The sequence below is a fragment of the Cibotium barometz genome, chromosome 4, assembly GCF_041138505.1.
Source record: "Cibotium barometz isolate CiBa-2024 chromosome 4, ASM4113850v1, whole genome shotgun sequence".
NCBI lineage: Eukaryota > Viridiplantae > Streptophyta > Polypodiopsida > Cyatheales > Cibotiaceae > Cibotium > Cibotium barometz.
The window spans coordinates 15651803-15668808 of NC_141049.1; the positions used below are offsets into that span (position 1 = coordinate 15651803).

The window sequence follows — 17006 nt, forward strand, 5'->3', positions numbered from 1 at the left end:
AAAGTCAAATCCGGTGAAAATTTCCAGCCGCAAAGACAATTCCGGCGAAAATTTCTGGCCGCAAAGGCAATTCCGGCGAAAATTTCCAGTCGTGAAAGGCAAATCCAGCAAAAATGTCTGGCCGTGAAAGATAATTCTGGCAAAAATTTTCGGTCGTGAGTCAAATCTAGCGAAAATTCCCGGCCCCGTGAAAGACAATTTCGGCAAAAAATTCCAGCCCCGTGAAAGGCAATTCCGGCGAAAACTTTCAGCCATGAAAGGCAAATCCGGCAAAAATTCTCAGCCATGAAAGGCAAATCCGGCAAAAAATTTCGGTCGTAAAAGACAAATCTGGCCCAAAAAAAACTCTGAAAACCACCTCTATTTGGAGGCTCGTATCTCCTAAACCATATATCCGATGAAGGCGCTCTAGAGCTCATCGGAAAGTTGACATCGAGCTCTTCGATTTGGACTTAGTCTTTCGAAGTCAAAATCGACCATTTTGGCCTTCGACAAGCAGCCTCAAAATTTGACCCAAAAATCGAGGCAAAAAACAGCGCAAAAACTACAAAAAGTCGCAAAAATTAGCGCGAAAACGATGACGAGCCATATTCGGGCTACTTTTTGAGAGTCTAGACGACAAAATCACGGACGACTTAGGAAAACAAAGTTGTAGTATTCCAAAAATACTACATTTCTCTCATACAGAGTTTTTCAAAATTCCTTTAGGAACACCCTAAAAAAACATGCTGCGAAACAGGGAAAAAATTCTCAAAAAAAAATCTTCTTGAGACAGTGATGGAAAATAGGTTTTAGGATCTCCTCTTCCATCTGGGAAGTTCCTAGCATACGCTTTTTTCGAAAAAAAAAGAGGTCGCACGTGCGTATAGCGCCTAAGCTAATTAGGACAAACGAACACCCGTTTGATCCAATGAAGAGTACGCCAAGCCTCTTAAGGCTGTAAAACGGGCTGTGGGAAAGTATAAAAAGCATTTTAAAAAAATAAAAAAAAAACAACAAAACAAGCAAACAAACAAACTGTGATTGCTCATTAAGAGCATTTAGGCACTCCGACATGGCCACAATAGAGGGATTGCCAGGGATTGCACAAGGACCGAACCCAATGGCTGACATCTTCAAGCCATTGAGATCTATGCCGCAAATTCACCTCCCAATTCGATTAACAAGCGTGTCATCAGGTTTTACACCCCCTATCACTTCTCGATTCTACCGGGCTTTGGTCCCTTGCCTACCATTCGCGCAAATCCTATAAGTACCAACCCTTTCCTGAATTCCCACACCTTGGACATACTAACTAGTCTAGGAAGGGGGGTGGCCCAAGGACTCACTGAGGCTCTTCCAACAAGAGCACTCACATATGGTCTCAATGATTCATATACAGAAATACGGCCGTACAAATTTTCAAAACTATGGGCAAATACGATGGAACAACAGACCCTGTTCAATTCATTCAAATGTTTGAACAGAGATGTGAAGCCTTTGGAAATCCCAACTGCCCTACTAAGGTACATGCGTTGAACTTATGCTTAGAAGGAAATGCTAGAGTCGATGGTTCATCACATTAATGCCGGCGATCAAGACAAACTTCAAAACCTTGAAATCAGCCTTTATACATGGCTTTTCCAGACAAGGTGATCGGTGGAGTATAATAACAGAACTCTATTCAACTGAGCGTCAACCAAATGAATCCATTAGAGATTTTATCCTTCGGATAAAACTCTTGGACTCACGTTGTGAGTCATGGGAAAAATTAAACAATGTTCAATTAAGGAGATGTTTCATGATGGGCTTGAAGAATAACAGCTTACACAACTTGATCATCGTATCCAATCCGGCGGAAACATTCGATCAATGTTGTAAAGAAGCAATACATTTGGATGACAACATGCCGGAAGATGATCATGCTCCAAGCTTTAAAGCTACCGGCTCGCTACTAACCAAGGACACATTGTGAGATTTCTCTTATAGATCCCTTTGTAATGAGGTAGTCCCTGACATTGGATCCTTTCCCCTCCCTGTGTTTCATGTTCCTCATCCAAATGAAGAAGAACCGAAACTGGGTTCTATAATGGTCTCCTTTGGAGAGTGGGACTCTTACTTGCAATGTGTGCACTTGCTATTGCATGTATTGTGGAACATTCCTACCTGGTGATCTAGCAAAAGAGACATGTCTTGGTTGCCAAAAGTTGTTAGGATATTTGCTGGTCATGGTCAGCTTGGGTAAACCTAGGTCAAAATCGACACCAAACGTTTGAAACATTGTGGTGTCTGACATGGTTTGAGCACTTCTTATGTGAGTGAACCTTGAGGTTCTTGCTCCAGGTCCTTCATTGGAGCTGTGCCCAAATATAGGGCCATGGAATTTGGAACCAATTGGTGAATCTAGAGTTCGAAGGCCCATGGCAGCTCCTATTTCCGTGGGTTTCATTTTTCCTCAACTCACCTATATTTCATTGGCTCATTTCTTCCCAAAGCTTGGAGGTGGATCCAAAGGAGTCTAGCCTTCATAACAAGGCCACAGTCTATTGAGTGCTTGTCATTTACTGGGATTAAAGGCTTAGTGGGTTTGACGAAATGTGGTTTGATGCGCTACAATTGATTATATTATTGTTTCCAACAATTAGTCTAGATCGGGTTTGCATCAAAGGCCCTTGTGTTTGGAAAATGGTTTTAAACGTGTTTTTTTTAAGTTGTTTTTTTTGTGATATTTCTAGGCTCACGTGTCTAGGTTCACACCTTTAGATTCTCTAGGCTCATGCCTGTAGACTCATATCTCGAGGCTTACATTTGCAATCTCACGTCCGTAGGTTTATGTGTCTAGGTTCACATCTCTAAGCTCAAGCCTCTAGGCTCACGTTTGCAGGCTCACATGTCCAGGTTTACGTATGTAGGTTCACACCTTTGGACTCACGTATACAGGCTCACACCTTCTTTGTATACTTCCCTTGTATGGAATAAGCTATCTATGGTACATAAAATTGGGCCTATGACAAGATTGGTTTGTAATTACTTGGAAAGTGTACTTTAATTCCCTAATAATTATGAATGACAAGAATTTTCCTTGAAAATTGTAGCTGGTATAGATTGTATAATCATAAAATCTTCTAAGGACACGAGTAGGTGTGTCAGTACCAATCTTTATGGCAATAATAATTGGTCCGTACTATATAAGGTATACCTATCTCTAGACTCACATCTCCACGCTCATATTTACAGGTTCACATGTCCAGACTCATGTCTTTTTGTGCAAGACTATGAGCTTATGTCTCCTATCCGAGAGTTGATTTGGCCCAGTTTTTGACGATTTTGGTGATTTTTTAGACTTAATGGAGTGTGATTCATAATAAAAATCATAATAAAGAGTTGCTATGTGACTAACTTAGTGATTTTTTATTGTTTTTAAAAGGATTTGTATGCTTCTAGTCTACCAATTCCAACAATGCATGAACAAAATTGAGAATTCCACTTTAATTAAATCCAATGGAGCTCAATGCCCATGTTTTTAGAGTAGATTCCACTCCTAAAATCACAATTGCTAAGGTAGTCCTTAGATCAAGGAAACGAAATCTAAGCCTCTCGGGCTCCAATATCATGCAAATCACCAAAAAAACCAAGGTTTTGCTATACCAAATTGATGGAAATCGAATGCCCTAATTTAAAATAAATTTCAAATCAAAATCAAACACATCCAATGCTCCATGACCAATCACACAAGAAAACACATCTAATGCTCCATGACCAATCACACAAGAAAACACATCTAATGACCAATCACACAAGAAAACACATCTAATGCTCCATGACCAATCACACAAGAAAACACATCTAATGCTCCAAAACCATATGTTTTTTCCGAGTGAGACCTCCTAGTTAACACCAAGCAATATTGGGTGATCCTAATAGCTTAGAATAGATGGAAAAACAAAGCCAAGCCCTAGGCTAGCCCCAGACAGTAACAACAGTACAACACTAAATATGTTCAAGTTAAGGGTTCACCTTAGCCTTGCCGAAGCATGTGTTGTTAGGTATTGCCCTCGAGGTGCAAATGCAACTTCCAATTGTAGGTGTGCTAGCTCGTCTGTCTTGTTCTCACTTTGTTGTCATACTGAAATGCTCCTTTCTTGCCAAAGGGGTGAAGGGAAAGCTCTTGATGCCTAGAATGGAGGTAAGAAGCGATAGTCTTTCACAATAGTTCTCTCACAAAAGGTGAGAAAAGAAGAAGCTAATAGAAGAGGAAAACCTATAATCACACCTATTCAAACAAGCATATATCAAGCAAGCAAGAATACAATAGCATGCGGGCAAGCAAGAAGAGGGAAGAAGAGAGCTCACAAGAAAACTACTGCAAAGGGCACTTTTAGCTGTCCTTTTGTCTTGGGTATGGAAGGAGAGTATGGCTCATCCTCTCCTTCAAGTCCATGTTCAATTGTGTGGGCTCTTAAATTCTTAACTTTGGAGAGACTTATCCATGACCTTCAAGCTAAGCTTTCACCACACATTCATGGTGATAGATTTTCAGAGAAGAGAGTCATATACCATAATCCTTGGAAGGTCTTACACTACGGATGCAAGGCTCGTTCATGATTGGGAAACCAATAACATTTACATACACAAAGGTAACCAGTTCTTGAAAATAGGGAAGATTCATCCCATGGGTCAAGGCATTCTCGCCACCAATGTGTCTAACACAACCACTCAGATCGCTTCAATCAATATTTACAAAGCATGCAATGTAGAAGCTCACACCACGTCAATTTGATATCTATAGAGCTTGTAACAAGATGTTGGATGGTGAAGATGAGGAGCCCCTCTCGGAGCCTATTGACTCCAAGGACTAGATTCACGTTCTAGCAACCATGGACACTCTTCCACAAAATTTTGGGACAAGGTTTGCACTATTGGACGGTGATAAAATCATCTCTGTGTTCGTACTCGATGCATTTGAAATAGAACTAGCGGTGGAACCTATTCACCTTGAGCTGGGGTTCCCTCAAAAACACCACCTTGCTTTATGGTCCATCTCGTTGACACCAGGGCTATTCACAACGTGTTGCCTTTGGAGACGTGGACCTCATTAGGTCACCCACCGCTCGCACCATCCACAACAACCAAACAATTTCCAATCTAAGCAGAGTTCCTTATTGGATCTAAACTGGCATTGTGCAAGTTTTATGTGACTCCCATAGCAGCAACAAGTACAATGAAGGAGAGCATCATCCTCAAGAGGGGATGGATCACAGGCCCGGGCCTCCATGGATTACATCCTCAAGAGACAATGGATCATGGCCAATGGATTTCATCGTCAGCTAGTGAAGAAGGACCACAATGCTCAAACTGCCCTATTTGTGGCCGCAATTCATCCTCAAGAGAGAATGGATCATGGCCAATGGATTGCATCGTCAGCTAGTGAAGAAGGACCACAACGCTCAAACTCACCTATGTATCTCTGGTGGACTAGGGAACCCTGAACTTATTCACATCCCAAGCGTTGTTCTCCACTTACGAGCTACCACCTCAAGTAACCTCTAGCAGTACACAAGGCTCTCGCCTTTTGTCGTGTCAACCACCCCCTCAAACCATTTTCGAGATCCAAAACCTCATCAACAAAGATGACAACCACCACCCCCCAACCCTGAGCCTCAGCAACCCTGTAGGGAGATCACCAAGAAAAAATGGATACCCAAGAGTATCCTTCCTAGCCACGGAAAGTACGACACCCATGCAAGGATCTGGCACAGTCACCATTTGGCCCAAAGCCCAACCACGAGCAAAGATTTGCCAAGAGAGGGAGCCCCATGCAACATTGTTCTTCCCAAACCTTGAGCTGCATTGGGTCCTTGTCACACACTGTGAGAAGCCCTTCCACAAAGGAAACCTATCCATCTGGGTCCCAAACACCTCACCATCTGGAAAACCTTGAAAGCCAAAAAGATCCAGACGACAGCTTGAGTATCAGCACAACCTCATAAATTGATGCTCGTTGGATCCCGTCAAAATTGCTAGCAGCACAAGGATTCTACAAAGAGAACCCCCATATCGAGGTGCCGAGATCAAAGAAACCCGTGCCTGAGACCCCCACAAACACACCCTCGTGTGGAGACCCAAAGCCATACCTTTGATGCCAACTCCAAAGCTTAAGCAAGAATGGAGATCAATGGCTTTCACCTCGACTCAGAGTTCCAACACCACCTTCAGAAAAGTTAGACGGGCCCGTGGACTTTGAGCAACAAGAGGCAACACCCAACCCGCCCATGTTCCCATTAAAGAAGAGCGACCCATGGTGCCAAACCCTAGAGTGAACCGTGCACACACTTACGTGGCACCGTCGAGCAACCCTGGGCTCAAAAAGATCACCAAAACGACCCCACAATGCCTATGTGTACCAAGTCACAACACCAACTTGCAAACTGAAACTAGAGAGACACGGCTCAATCAAGCATGCCAGTAAAGCCACCAACCATGGTGCCATCCAAGATTTCGTCGTAGATAGGCAAATGATTCTCTACCCTCGCCCGTTGAATGCACGCATGGCAAGCATGAAACCTAAGCCCATGTGTACATATGTAACATAGCACCCCCACTCAAGTGTGCAGTTACTACCTTCACCCAGAATGATAAAAAACACAATAATCCAAAAAACATAACAAGAAATAGATATTTGCACCATGTGCCCGTGTCACACATTTACATGTATTTACACATGCATTCGTATGTGTGTGTACCTTTGCACTTTCACTGTGCGTGCACCCCACATGCACTCACCATTGCACATGCACACACTCCACCCTTTTACACCACACATGCATACACCTTTGCACGTGGTCACATACACACCTACACTTCTTACGAGTGCATATTCATTAACTCACATACATTCATGTGAACCATTCACACATGCACACATTGTTACACAGTCACCCATTCATTTTCACTCGCATGAGCACACACACATCCATATTCATTCGCACGTGCACACATACTTACACATACGCACACTCCACATTCGCATTTGTACACTTGCACTCGCACGTCAAATTGCATATTCGCGTAGGCGTGCCTCTTCCACTTCCACCCCCACATGCAACCACCTTCGTGCATGCAACCCCCACATTCCCATTTACACATGCACCCACCTTTGCATGCGCACTTGTATTTCCATTTGCACATTGTGCACGCACATTTATGCGTGCATGCACACATTTACACATTTGCACATGCATTCCACCCACATTCAACCGCTTGTGCACACACATTCACACCTTCGTGCACCACGCATGCACATACCTTTGTACCCGCATGTACACATACATTGCATTCACATGCACATGCACATGCACCCCCACTCGCACACATCCCATATGCATTTACACTACAACTGTGTGCACGAGCATTTACACTACATGTGCACATAGTTGCACGTGCATGCACACACATTTACGGATTTGCGTGTGTTTACCCACTACCCGCACATGCACCCCACCAACATCCATTTGCACGTACGTGCGCACGCTTACACACCCACATGTACACACACACACACCCATTTGCACACCCTTGCATGGACACACACCTACATACACTCATATAGTCCTTGAATTCATGCAAGTGCACCCACCCCTTTACATCTTGCACACACATGCATCCCCTTTACTGCTTATATTGGCTCCCCATTGTGTAGGTAGAGCGCTCCCCACGGAGCGTAGAGCCGGTATAGCTGGTTTGTTTGCAGGTACTCACCTGAATAGTCCAATGGTTAAACAACCCACAAACCCAACAAGACCAAACCCAAATCCACTTCCACTTACAACTAGACCCTTGCAAGTTTCCCGCATGCATTCAATTCCATTCAGTCACATCCTTTCGCCCTCGGCACTTAGGAACATAGTCCACAATAGTCCTTCCAACCTTATGGTTCATCCAACATCCATCCACGCACTCGTAACTTTCGTCGATCACATCTCATGGTTTCAATTGTGCCTTGTCAAGGCACTCCGACATTGGATCCCATTCTTGCACACCACTCCATGCAAACACCTTGCATGCTTGCCTGCTTACCTTTGATCCAGTTGTGTTGGCTTGTCTCGTCTTCTTCATTGAGTCTCATTCTTACTCACATATCAAACCTCTTCTCGTCTGTGACTCGCCATTTTAGCACAAGGCACACTTGGACTTCATGAAGATGACAACCAGAGAATCCTCCTTTCCCAATCAAATGGACATCCCATTTGTAGTCCATGGAGCCATCGGATCCGTGCTCCCAAACGAAGCTCTTCACACATATCGATGATTCAATCAACCACACTTGGCATCTCCCTCCAAGGCACAAAACTTGCTTACATCCATGTTGATTACGTGAGGCAGAGATACCCCAACTGGTCAAAGCAACACCGCATGCCCAAGGTTAACATTGTCCCGTCAATCCCAATTTTCATCCGCAAGCGGTGGTTGCTCTGTAATGTTTTCCTTCTTTTCACCGACATCGCCATGCTTCAAGCAAGTGGGCCGAATAGCCACCAATTGTTCAAAAAGAGACTCAAGAACACCCTAATCCATTTTGCCCTATCAAGCAAGCCACCCATGGTTCGCGGTTTATTAATGTACTAGTTGGGTGCCCTAAATTCTTCAATTCTCATGGACAACCCAATCTCACACCTGCCTTCTCAGCCAGCCTCACTACACATCAACAACCAATTCCTTATCTCAAACCATGTGTAAGAGTCAAAGAAAGAAGAATGAAAAGTGTCAAAGAAAGCAGAGTGTTGGAGTTTTCACCAGGCCGAAGCTTCTACACGGCCCAATGCCCATGCACGTCACCAATATCCATAGGATGTCCATGTAATAGACACACAAACATTGTTCTTTCATGAACCTTCATTGAGACTTATCGTTGACAACCCTTCACGTACATTTTTGGATGAGAGAACCATGGTGACCCATGCAAGGGCCCATCGCCTCGATCTTTCTCCAATCAGCAAGACCCTTTCATGGCCTCGTCTTTGACCACACCACCCGTGATCCACCCTGCCTCTATCCCAAGTGCTCGACACTACCAAATCTCTGGAGTCGTAGAGGTCGCCCAGCTTCCTTATAGTTGTGGAATTGCCACGTGCAATTATGTTGCCATACCTCTAATATTGTATTAGTCTTGACTTCCCAAGAAAAGGGATGTAAAGTAAATGTCGAAGAAAGCAATTAGTTAAGTATTTGCTTGGAGAAGTGCACACTCACGAGCACTCCTCTTCCGTCCATTGTCCATACACATCATACTTCACTACGGGCATCACATTTTCTTGTGTTTTATAGCACACACAACTTGCAAATAACCTCGTCAACGCTAAACCTCCATTTACCTCTCTTGATAGGGGAACCATGGTAAGTGCAATCCATTGCTCAAATAACCCTTGACCTTGCAGATACCTCAAACGAGCTTCCATGCATATATTCTCTGCTTTAACTCCAATTCATCACCAACCGTAACTTGACCGACCTTTTCGCCACAAAGAAGCTTCCTCTCTCAGCTCACGCAGTGAGATCGAGACATACTCTCGTGTTATACCATGACGATCCAGAACGCCATCTACCCATGCAAATCATTACTACGTAGTGGTCCTGGCACTCATTCCGCCAATTACAAAGCGTAGACGACTTCTACCAACCACCTCACATTAAAGGGTTCACACCACTTCCACAATGACTGGATGCCTAGCATGAAGAACCTCTTCATCTCGTCTATCACTTTTCATCCCGTCTCATTAAGTTACCTGCCATCAAGGCTACACAAAGCTTTCCATCATCTTGCCCTGCATTCGACTGTGCATCAGTCTTGAACTATGCCAACTTCATAGTGTATCCTGGACCAACCACACATTTCCACCTCAACAGTAGCTTCACCATCAACTTCGATGATGTGAGGACATGGTCACCATTAGGAAGAGAGATATGTTAATCACTCTGTTGGTTAACATGGTTTCAACCGCTCAACCTACTGCAAGACGCCTTGCCATCTTACAAGACGAACACGAACTTTTCTTTTATAAGATGGTGCTCGTAAATATAAAGCAACCTTACCATGTGCTTTAATGTCAAATAGGAGAAGTCTACGATCTTGGTGTACATAGTTGCTTAAGAATATTAATAGAGGCCGTACCATTTTCAAGTTTAAACGACCTAGTACCAAAACTAGTCACTTGTATATAAGTTATTTTATGTAGTAAGCAGTACACAATCATTCCCTTACAATAGCTTACTTGTGAGCTTTTCTTCTTCTCTCTTCTTGCTTGCTCGTATGCCATTGAATCTTGCTTGCTTGATGGATGTATGCTAGATAGAATTGATTGTAAGTTTTCTTCTTCCATTAACTTCTTCCTTCCTTGCCTTTTGTGAAAGAGAACCATCGCAAGATGGATCTCTTGTTGCCTACAGCTAAGCATTGGGAGCTTTTCCTTGACAAGGAACATTCCGGTGTGACAACAAAGTGAGGACACCATGAACGCCCTAGCATATCCATAATGGGAAGTTGCATTTGCGACTCGAAGGCAATACCTAATAACACATGCTTTAACAAGGCTAACATAACCTCTTGACTTAAACAGAAGTATCCTTTTCTTGAGCTTTGTTCGAACGGTTGTTGAATCTTTGAGATTAACCATAAGTAGGCATGTCCTTACCAATGCTCCATACTCTATCAAAAAGACATTTTATATGTCCATAATCATGACATTCTTAGTGGGTTCAATGTTTGGTAGCAATACCTATCCAAGTAGGTGCATCTTTGCCTTACCATCTACTCTCTACCCTTTTCATCTCTTGCACTACATCTCTAATCATGTCTTTCATAAGCTTCCCAATGTCAACCTTTGCTTTCAATGTAGCAACCAATAGAGACAAGGCATTTAGCTTCTCCCCTTAATGTACTTTTGCATTTATTTTCCATAACATTTACTTTTACTTAAATACTCTTTCATGCATCCCATGTAAGACGACCACCTCTCTTGGTATATAATCCCATATGTTTCAGTTTCTTTTTGTTTCACTTTTGCCTTCCATCTTTAGCACATCTTTGACGTGTTCCTGACATTTTGTATGCACTTTTTTAAGCATGCAACTTCTTGCTCATGCTCAAGCTACCTCTTTCCTTACCTGAGCGAGAGAGAGAGAGAGAGAGAGAGAGAGAGAGAGAGAGAAGGTTTTCGGCGCAACTATTCACCAAAGCCAAGGGTATAGCTAGAAAACATTATCAGTTTGCCTGTCTGTACAAGGCATGCCAAAAATGTTTGATACTATCAGGCCAGAAGTGTTTTACTATTCTGGAACAAGTACCACATCAACGTAACTACGCTTGCACAAATAATGAAATTACTCAGCGTATGATTGCTACCATTTACTTACAATTATCTACCATGCATTACTGATGAGTGGGATTGTCAGGCAGAATACTAACAAATTGACGTCCACATTGGCTGCATTGCAACAGCCAAACAATTTGCCCACAGTTGAAACTGCATACACTCTGCCTTGAAGCGACCCCATGAAAACTCGATTGCTTACCTCCAACGCATAATTGACATGCAAATGCTAGGTAAGAGTCTTCACTCTTTGCTTTTGGCTGTACGAAGGCTTGACATTGCAAACAGCTTTTATATTCCCATCCGTTTTCTAACCAAACCAAACTAGGAAGAAATGATGCTACAGGTAAAAATAGTAAACTGTTATGGTACACGAGATGTGGTGTTCATTATTCATAAGAGATTCCATTGCCTCAAGAAAATCGCCGACATCCAGGTGATCAGCCAGAAATTATAGTTATCTGATATGAATGAATTATAATTGAGTCCCAATTCAAGCTATGTTGAAGGCTGAATAAATTCATGCATAAAAAGGGTGATGCAATTAGTGACGCTTCATCTCTCTGAATGTGGCTGCCGCAGATGGAGAGAGTCTGGTGAGAAAGCGGAAAACCTGACAAATGAATGAACTTAAATCAATTTAAGAGAGAGAGAGAGAGAGAGAGAGAGAGAGAGAGAGAGAGAGAGAGAGAAAACAAAACACGAACACAATGTGGTGGTCTAGCATACCCAAAGCTTGAAGCAGGCATCTATTGTGACCGGAACTATGGCTACAAAAATGTAAATCGACGCTTGCTCTACCTCGAACCCATAATGCTCTAAGAACATCTCCACCACAGTCTCCCAGCCAGACTCGGAGTGATACCTGGGCAAGCCAAACAAACATTCAAATTTCTCTGACGATGCTTCAAGTTTACATTATAGGTCGTCATGGACCTTGTTAAGCATCTCTCATGCCTAATCCATGCATCCTGTATGTTAGAGATCTCTGTGCAGCTCGTAGTATTGAAAGCTGAGATTAATTCTGTGGCACAAGGCTTCTAGGCAGGCAGGTTTTAAAATTTAGGCAGGCTATTATTGAGGAGGCAAGAGCATGTAGGCATGAATCTACTGTTGTTTTGTGGATGTCATAGTCACAGGGGACGGAGGGGATGGACCGTTGGAACGGGGAGACGCCGTCGCGGGAACACTTTGGGACGGGGACGGACGGACATCCCCAGCTAGGCGTCCCTCACAAGGGATGTCGTTCTGGGGACGGATCCAAGAGGGGACGGCTGCATGGGAACGGCCCAAGTTACCGTTTGGGCAATGGTCACATTTTTGACATTTTTTTCTGGCCGTTTGGGAAGGGCTTTTCGTGGGCCTTTAGCCTTTGCCCATAGGCCTTGAGCCTTTGAGGCTTTGGGCCTTGGCCTCTCTCTTGCCTCCCTCCCTATAAGAACACACACACAAACACACACACACACACACACTCCCTCTCACACTTCAAGCTTAAGCTTCACACACACACACTCTCTATCTCCCTCAAGCGGCAAGCCTCAAGGGCCAAGGTCTCAAGTTTCAAGCTCTCACACAAGCAAGTTGTAGCCTCTCAAGACACACACTCTCTCAAGCTTCACACACACACACACACACACACTCAAGTTCTCCCTCAACATTCAAGGCTCAAGCCTCCACTCACTCTCTCACTCTCTCAAGCTATCAAGTGACAAGGAGGCATCCATCATCCATGGCATCCTCCTCGTGGCGGCGGCACTTCAAGTTCCAACTTCCAGTAGAAGGACGACGGGATGGACATGGTGGGATGAGGTCAATCCCCTCATGGAGGTGGTGCACAGCCATGGGCATGCAAGCTTTGCCCATATAGGCGAGTGGGTGGTGCTGACAAAATAATATTTAAGTGCCGTTCCTACCCCCGTCTTTTATTTTTGATTGGAGATGATATGGGGGGTGATGGCATTAAATGAGTCTGTGATTTCACAGATATAAGCACCATGAAATCACCAGCACAATTGGGTCAAACAAGGCTACCATTCTCTCCAACACTATTCGGATTGTACATCGATGAAATCTCTAAGCTCATTGAAAAGTTTGGGAATACAGGCGCCTTCTCTTTTCTGTACACAATTGGCATAGTCCTCATTTCAGATTCAGGAAAAGGGCTGCAAACACACCTAGATGCATTTGAGTCTTTTTGTGAGGAGAGGGATCTTACAGTGAATCTTGGTAAAACCAAGATCATGATTTTTAACACTTCACACCAGGTTACAGCCAGGTAGTATTTCTCGTACTTAGGTAATCCAGTTCAGTTGGTTAAATTGTATGTATATCTGGGAATTATCGTCGCATGACCTATTTTCACCATGAGGCAAGCTGCCCAGGCCCGCTTTGCCAGAAAATATTCTTCTCTGGCCCCGATACAGAGAGAGTGCTTTTTGGCTCATTTACATGAACCTAGAACTAAAACCTGGTTCTTTGACACCTTGGTCAAACAGGCCAGGATGAATAGAGCTTCACTTTGGGGTGAAGATTTGGGAGGGGAGCATTGAAGCAGAAACTCGAGGTTGCAAGTGATCATGTTTACGTGCATGATCAAGAGTAAGCTTTCGGTTTCACACAATCATATTGGCTGAGTATGGGCGCAACTCTAATTGTCACATATATCCTGCACTTGGATGCCATGTGGCCATATCTGTACAGCAAGCGCAAGTCTTAGAGTGGTAACTGGCCCGTTTTGAGCTCTTGTCCAGGACAAGTCAGCCAGGGGTCCACGGTAGAGGGTTGCGGTCAGGTGTGCATATCCCACACATGAGGTCAGTGCATATCCCACACGTCTATAACCCTTTGGAATGAGGTGTACCGGACATTTATTAGGCTTCCATCCGGATGCATAGACACCAGTCTAGGTTAGGAGATAGACTCTATAGGAGTCTACCTCATGGACAGCCATGGAAAAATTGCCCAAGAGCCACCAAGGCCTTAGGCCCAGCCGTCGCACTTGGGACAGCATTAGGACAAGCCCATGAACCTGTCGGCTAGCATGGGAGGCACTCAGCCAGTTCCAAATCTCACGTGTGGTAAGTGCTGCTTTAAATTCTGGTTTGCCCAGTCGTGAGCAGGCCGACAGCTATATGGGCAGACTGACCAGCATGCGGAGATACTATATAAGTAATGGCTATTTAGAGCATAAAACTTGTTATAGCTCACTCTAACCCCCCTTGAAACACGTCCAACAAGAGATTACCAAGTGAACCGCAACTGTCGTGAGAATCTTTCCAATGGTCGAGCTCGTAAGGTCTCCAAGCTCTACAACTCCTTGAGAAGCAATTCCACTGCACCTCCCGCGAGCGTTGCCACTCCGCTGCGTTGCACTACGGGTACTCATCCTCATCTCACCTCACATCACTCACACACACTCACTAGCATGCATTAGAGAGAGAGAGATTAGCAAGAGTAAGACTCAATTGCACAATGGGAGAGTGTGTTATATTATGAAAGAAATTCACTTATATACATGGCCATAAGTGTTCACACTCAAATTGTGGCCGGTCGGGTTGAGCACTTTAGGCCTATAAGAGACCTAATGCTATTACAATGACTACTCTCATAATATATCCATGAAATACATCACTTGGAAGTTCATCCTACATGCTACCACACGCTCTTGGAGTGAAAATTGCCAGAAGTATTCCGTCACACCATTACGAGCGCCGGTCCAAGTTGTAGCTTTGGACACCATTGCTTCATATCTTGAATGTAGGATCTTTTGGTGTATCTACCTTGACTTCTTGATGTAAGATAATGGTAGTAGTTCTTCTTAACCTTAGGAATGAATTAACATTCCCCTCTTCTTGATACAATCGCGTCCTCGTGATCACGTTGAAGAATTTTGTGTAGGGAGAATTGACAAGTTTGTAGATGGCTTTGATGTTGAGTGACGTTCAATGGTCTTTGTTCTTCCGGAAGGAATAAGGAAAGCTAGTTAGTCAATAAAAAGGTTAGTGGTTTATTGGAAATTCCTAACGGGGTGAAGGTGGAGTTTTTTGCGAGTGATTACATTTTTATATTTGTGTGAGCATGTTTTTTTATTATTTTATTTTTTGGTTTTTTGCTCACTTTGTTTTTAACAATCATAAGCAAGGTTACATGTGATTTGTGTTAGAGGGGATGCTAAGAGATGTTAATAATGGGAGAGAAGAGAGGAAACAATCCGGAGGAACGTAGATATAATCATAAGAACGAGATGGTGATTCTCAGTTCCTCATTTGATTCATTGAAGCGACATTCATCATTTGAAGAAATTGGTCTTCGATAAAGTCTTTTTGTGTGACAGGATTCTTGTCAAATGTTGTTGAGTAAGACCTATTCCTGCATGCTTCTTGGGTGAAAAGAGCATTGTGAGTTTTTCTTTGATGCGCTCATAAGCCTACATTGCAGACGTGGGAATTGATTCTTGAATTTTTGGCTCAAATGTTGTCGAGGCGGTAGATAAGACTGCTGGTTGGTTACCATTGGGGTTGCTTGAACACACAAGCTCTGATGTAGGTGCTGAATTCACGAGTGGTTGAGTGACTTGCTTGGTGTTGCTTGGGTTGCCATTCTTGTCGAACTTTAGGTGAAGCTGTTGGGGTTGAAATCGGTGGTGAGGCTGTAAGTCCATCATGAAACATCTCTTCAATTGAGAATCGTTAAATTTTTTCCATGACTCACATCGTGAGTCCAAGAGTTTTATCCGAAGGATAAAGTCTCTAATGGTTTCTTTTGGTTTACACTCAGTTGAATAGAGTTCTTTCGTTGCACTTCACCGATCACCTTGTCTTGAAAAGCCATGGATAAAGGCTGACTTCAAGGTTTTGAAGTTTGTCTTGATCGCTGGCATCAATGTGATGAACCATCGACTAGCTTTTTACCTAAGCATAGGTTCAATGCATGTACCTTAGTGGAGCAGTTTGGATTTCCAAAGGCTTTACATCTCTGTTCAAACATTTGAATGAATTGAACAAGATCAATTGTTCCATCGTATTTTGGAGATCTGTACGGCCGTATTTTTGTATGAGTCACTGAGGCCGTATGTGAGTGCTCTTGATGGTAGGGGCTCACTCAGTCCTTGGACTACCCCCCTTCCTAGACTAGTTAGTATGTCCAAGGTGTGGACATCCAGGGACTCGAAAGGGTTAGTACCTATAGGATTTGTGGAAATGTTAGGTAAAGAACCAAAGCCCGGTGAGATTGAAGTGACAAGGGGTACAAAATCTGATGACACTCTTCTTGTTGTCATGGCAAATAGTATTGGGAGGTGCATTTGGGACATAGATCTCAATGGCTCGAAGATGTTAGCCATTGGGTTCACTGAGGGTGTCGGCCCACATAGTCCCTCTATCGCTGCCATGTCTGATTATCTAATTGCTCCTTAACAAGCAAGCACACGTGTGTTTCTTTTCTTTTTATATTTTCTCACAATCCGTTACAGCCTCAAGAAGTCTGCCGTACTCATCGTTCGGTCAAACGAGTGTTCGTTTGCCCTAATTAGCTTAGACGCTACACACACGTACACAACCTCTTACGGATATTTTTCTTGAAAAAGTGCATGCTAGTAACTTCCCAGATGAAAGAGCAGGTTCTTAAATCCGATTTCCATCATTATCTCAAGACGAAATTGTT

At 43.5% G+C, this 17006-nt stretch overlaps 1 protein-coding gene across 4 annotated transcripts in view; it reads right to left on the bottom strand.

Moving 5' to 3' along the window:
* Positions 1-11622: 11622 nt before the first annotated feature.
* LOC147638957 (protein DAY-LENGTH-DEPENDENT DELAYED-GREENING 1, chloroplastic-like) overlaps positions 11623-17006 on the bottom strand; it is a 44380-nt gene continuing 38996 nt past the window's right edge. For all 4 annotated transcript variants that reach the window (XM_086785991.1, XM_086785974.1, XM_086785963.1 and 1 more), the window contains exons 7-8: positions 12075-12210; positions 11623-11958 (exon numbers count right to left, since the gene is read on the bottom strand). In XM_086785991.1, the coding sequence (XP_086642117.1) occupies positions 11890-11958; positions 12075-12210 (205 nt within the window). In that variant the 3' untranslated portion in view covers positions 11623-11889. The remainder of the gene's footprint in view (positions 11959-12074; positions 12211-17006) is intronic.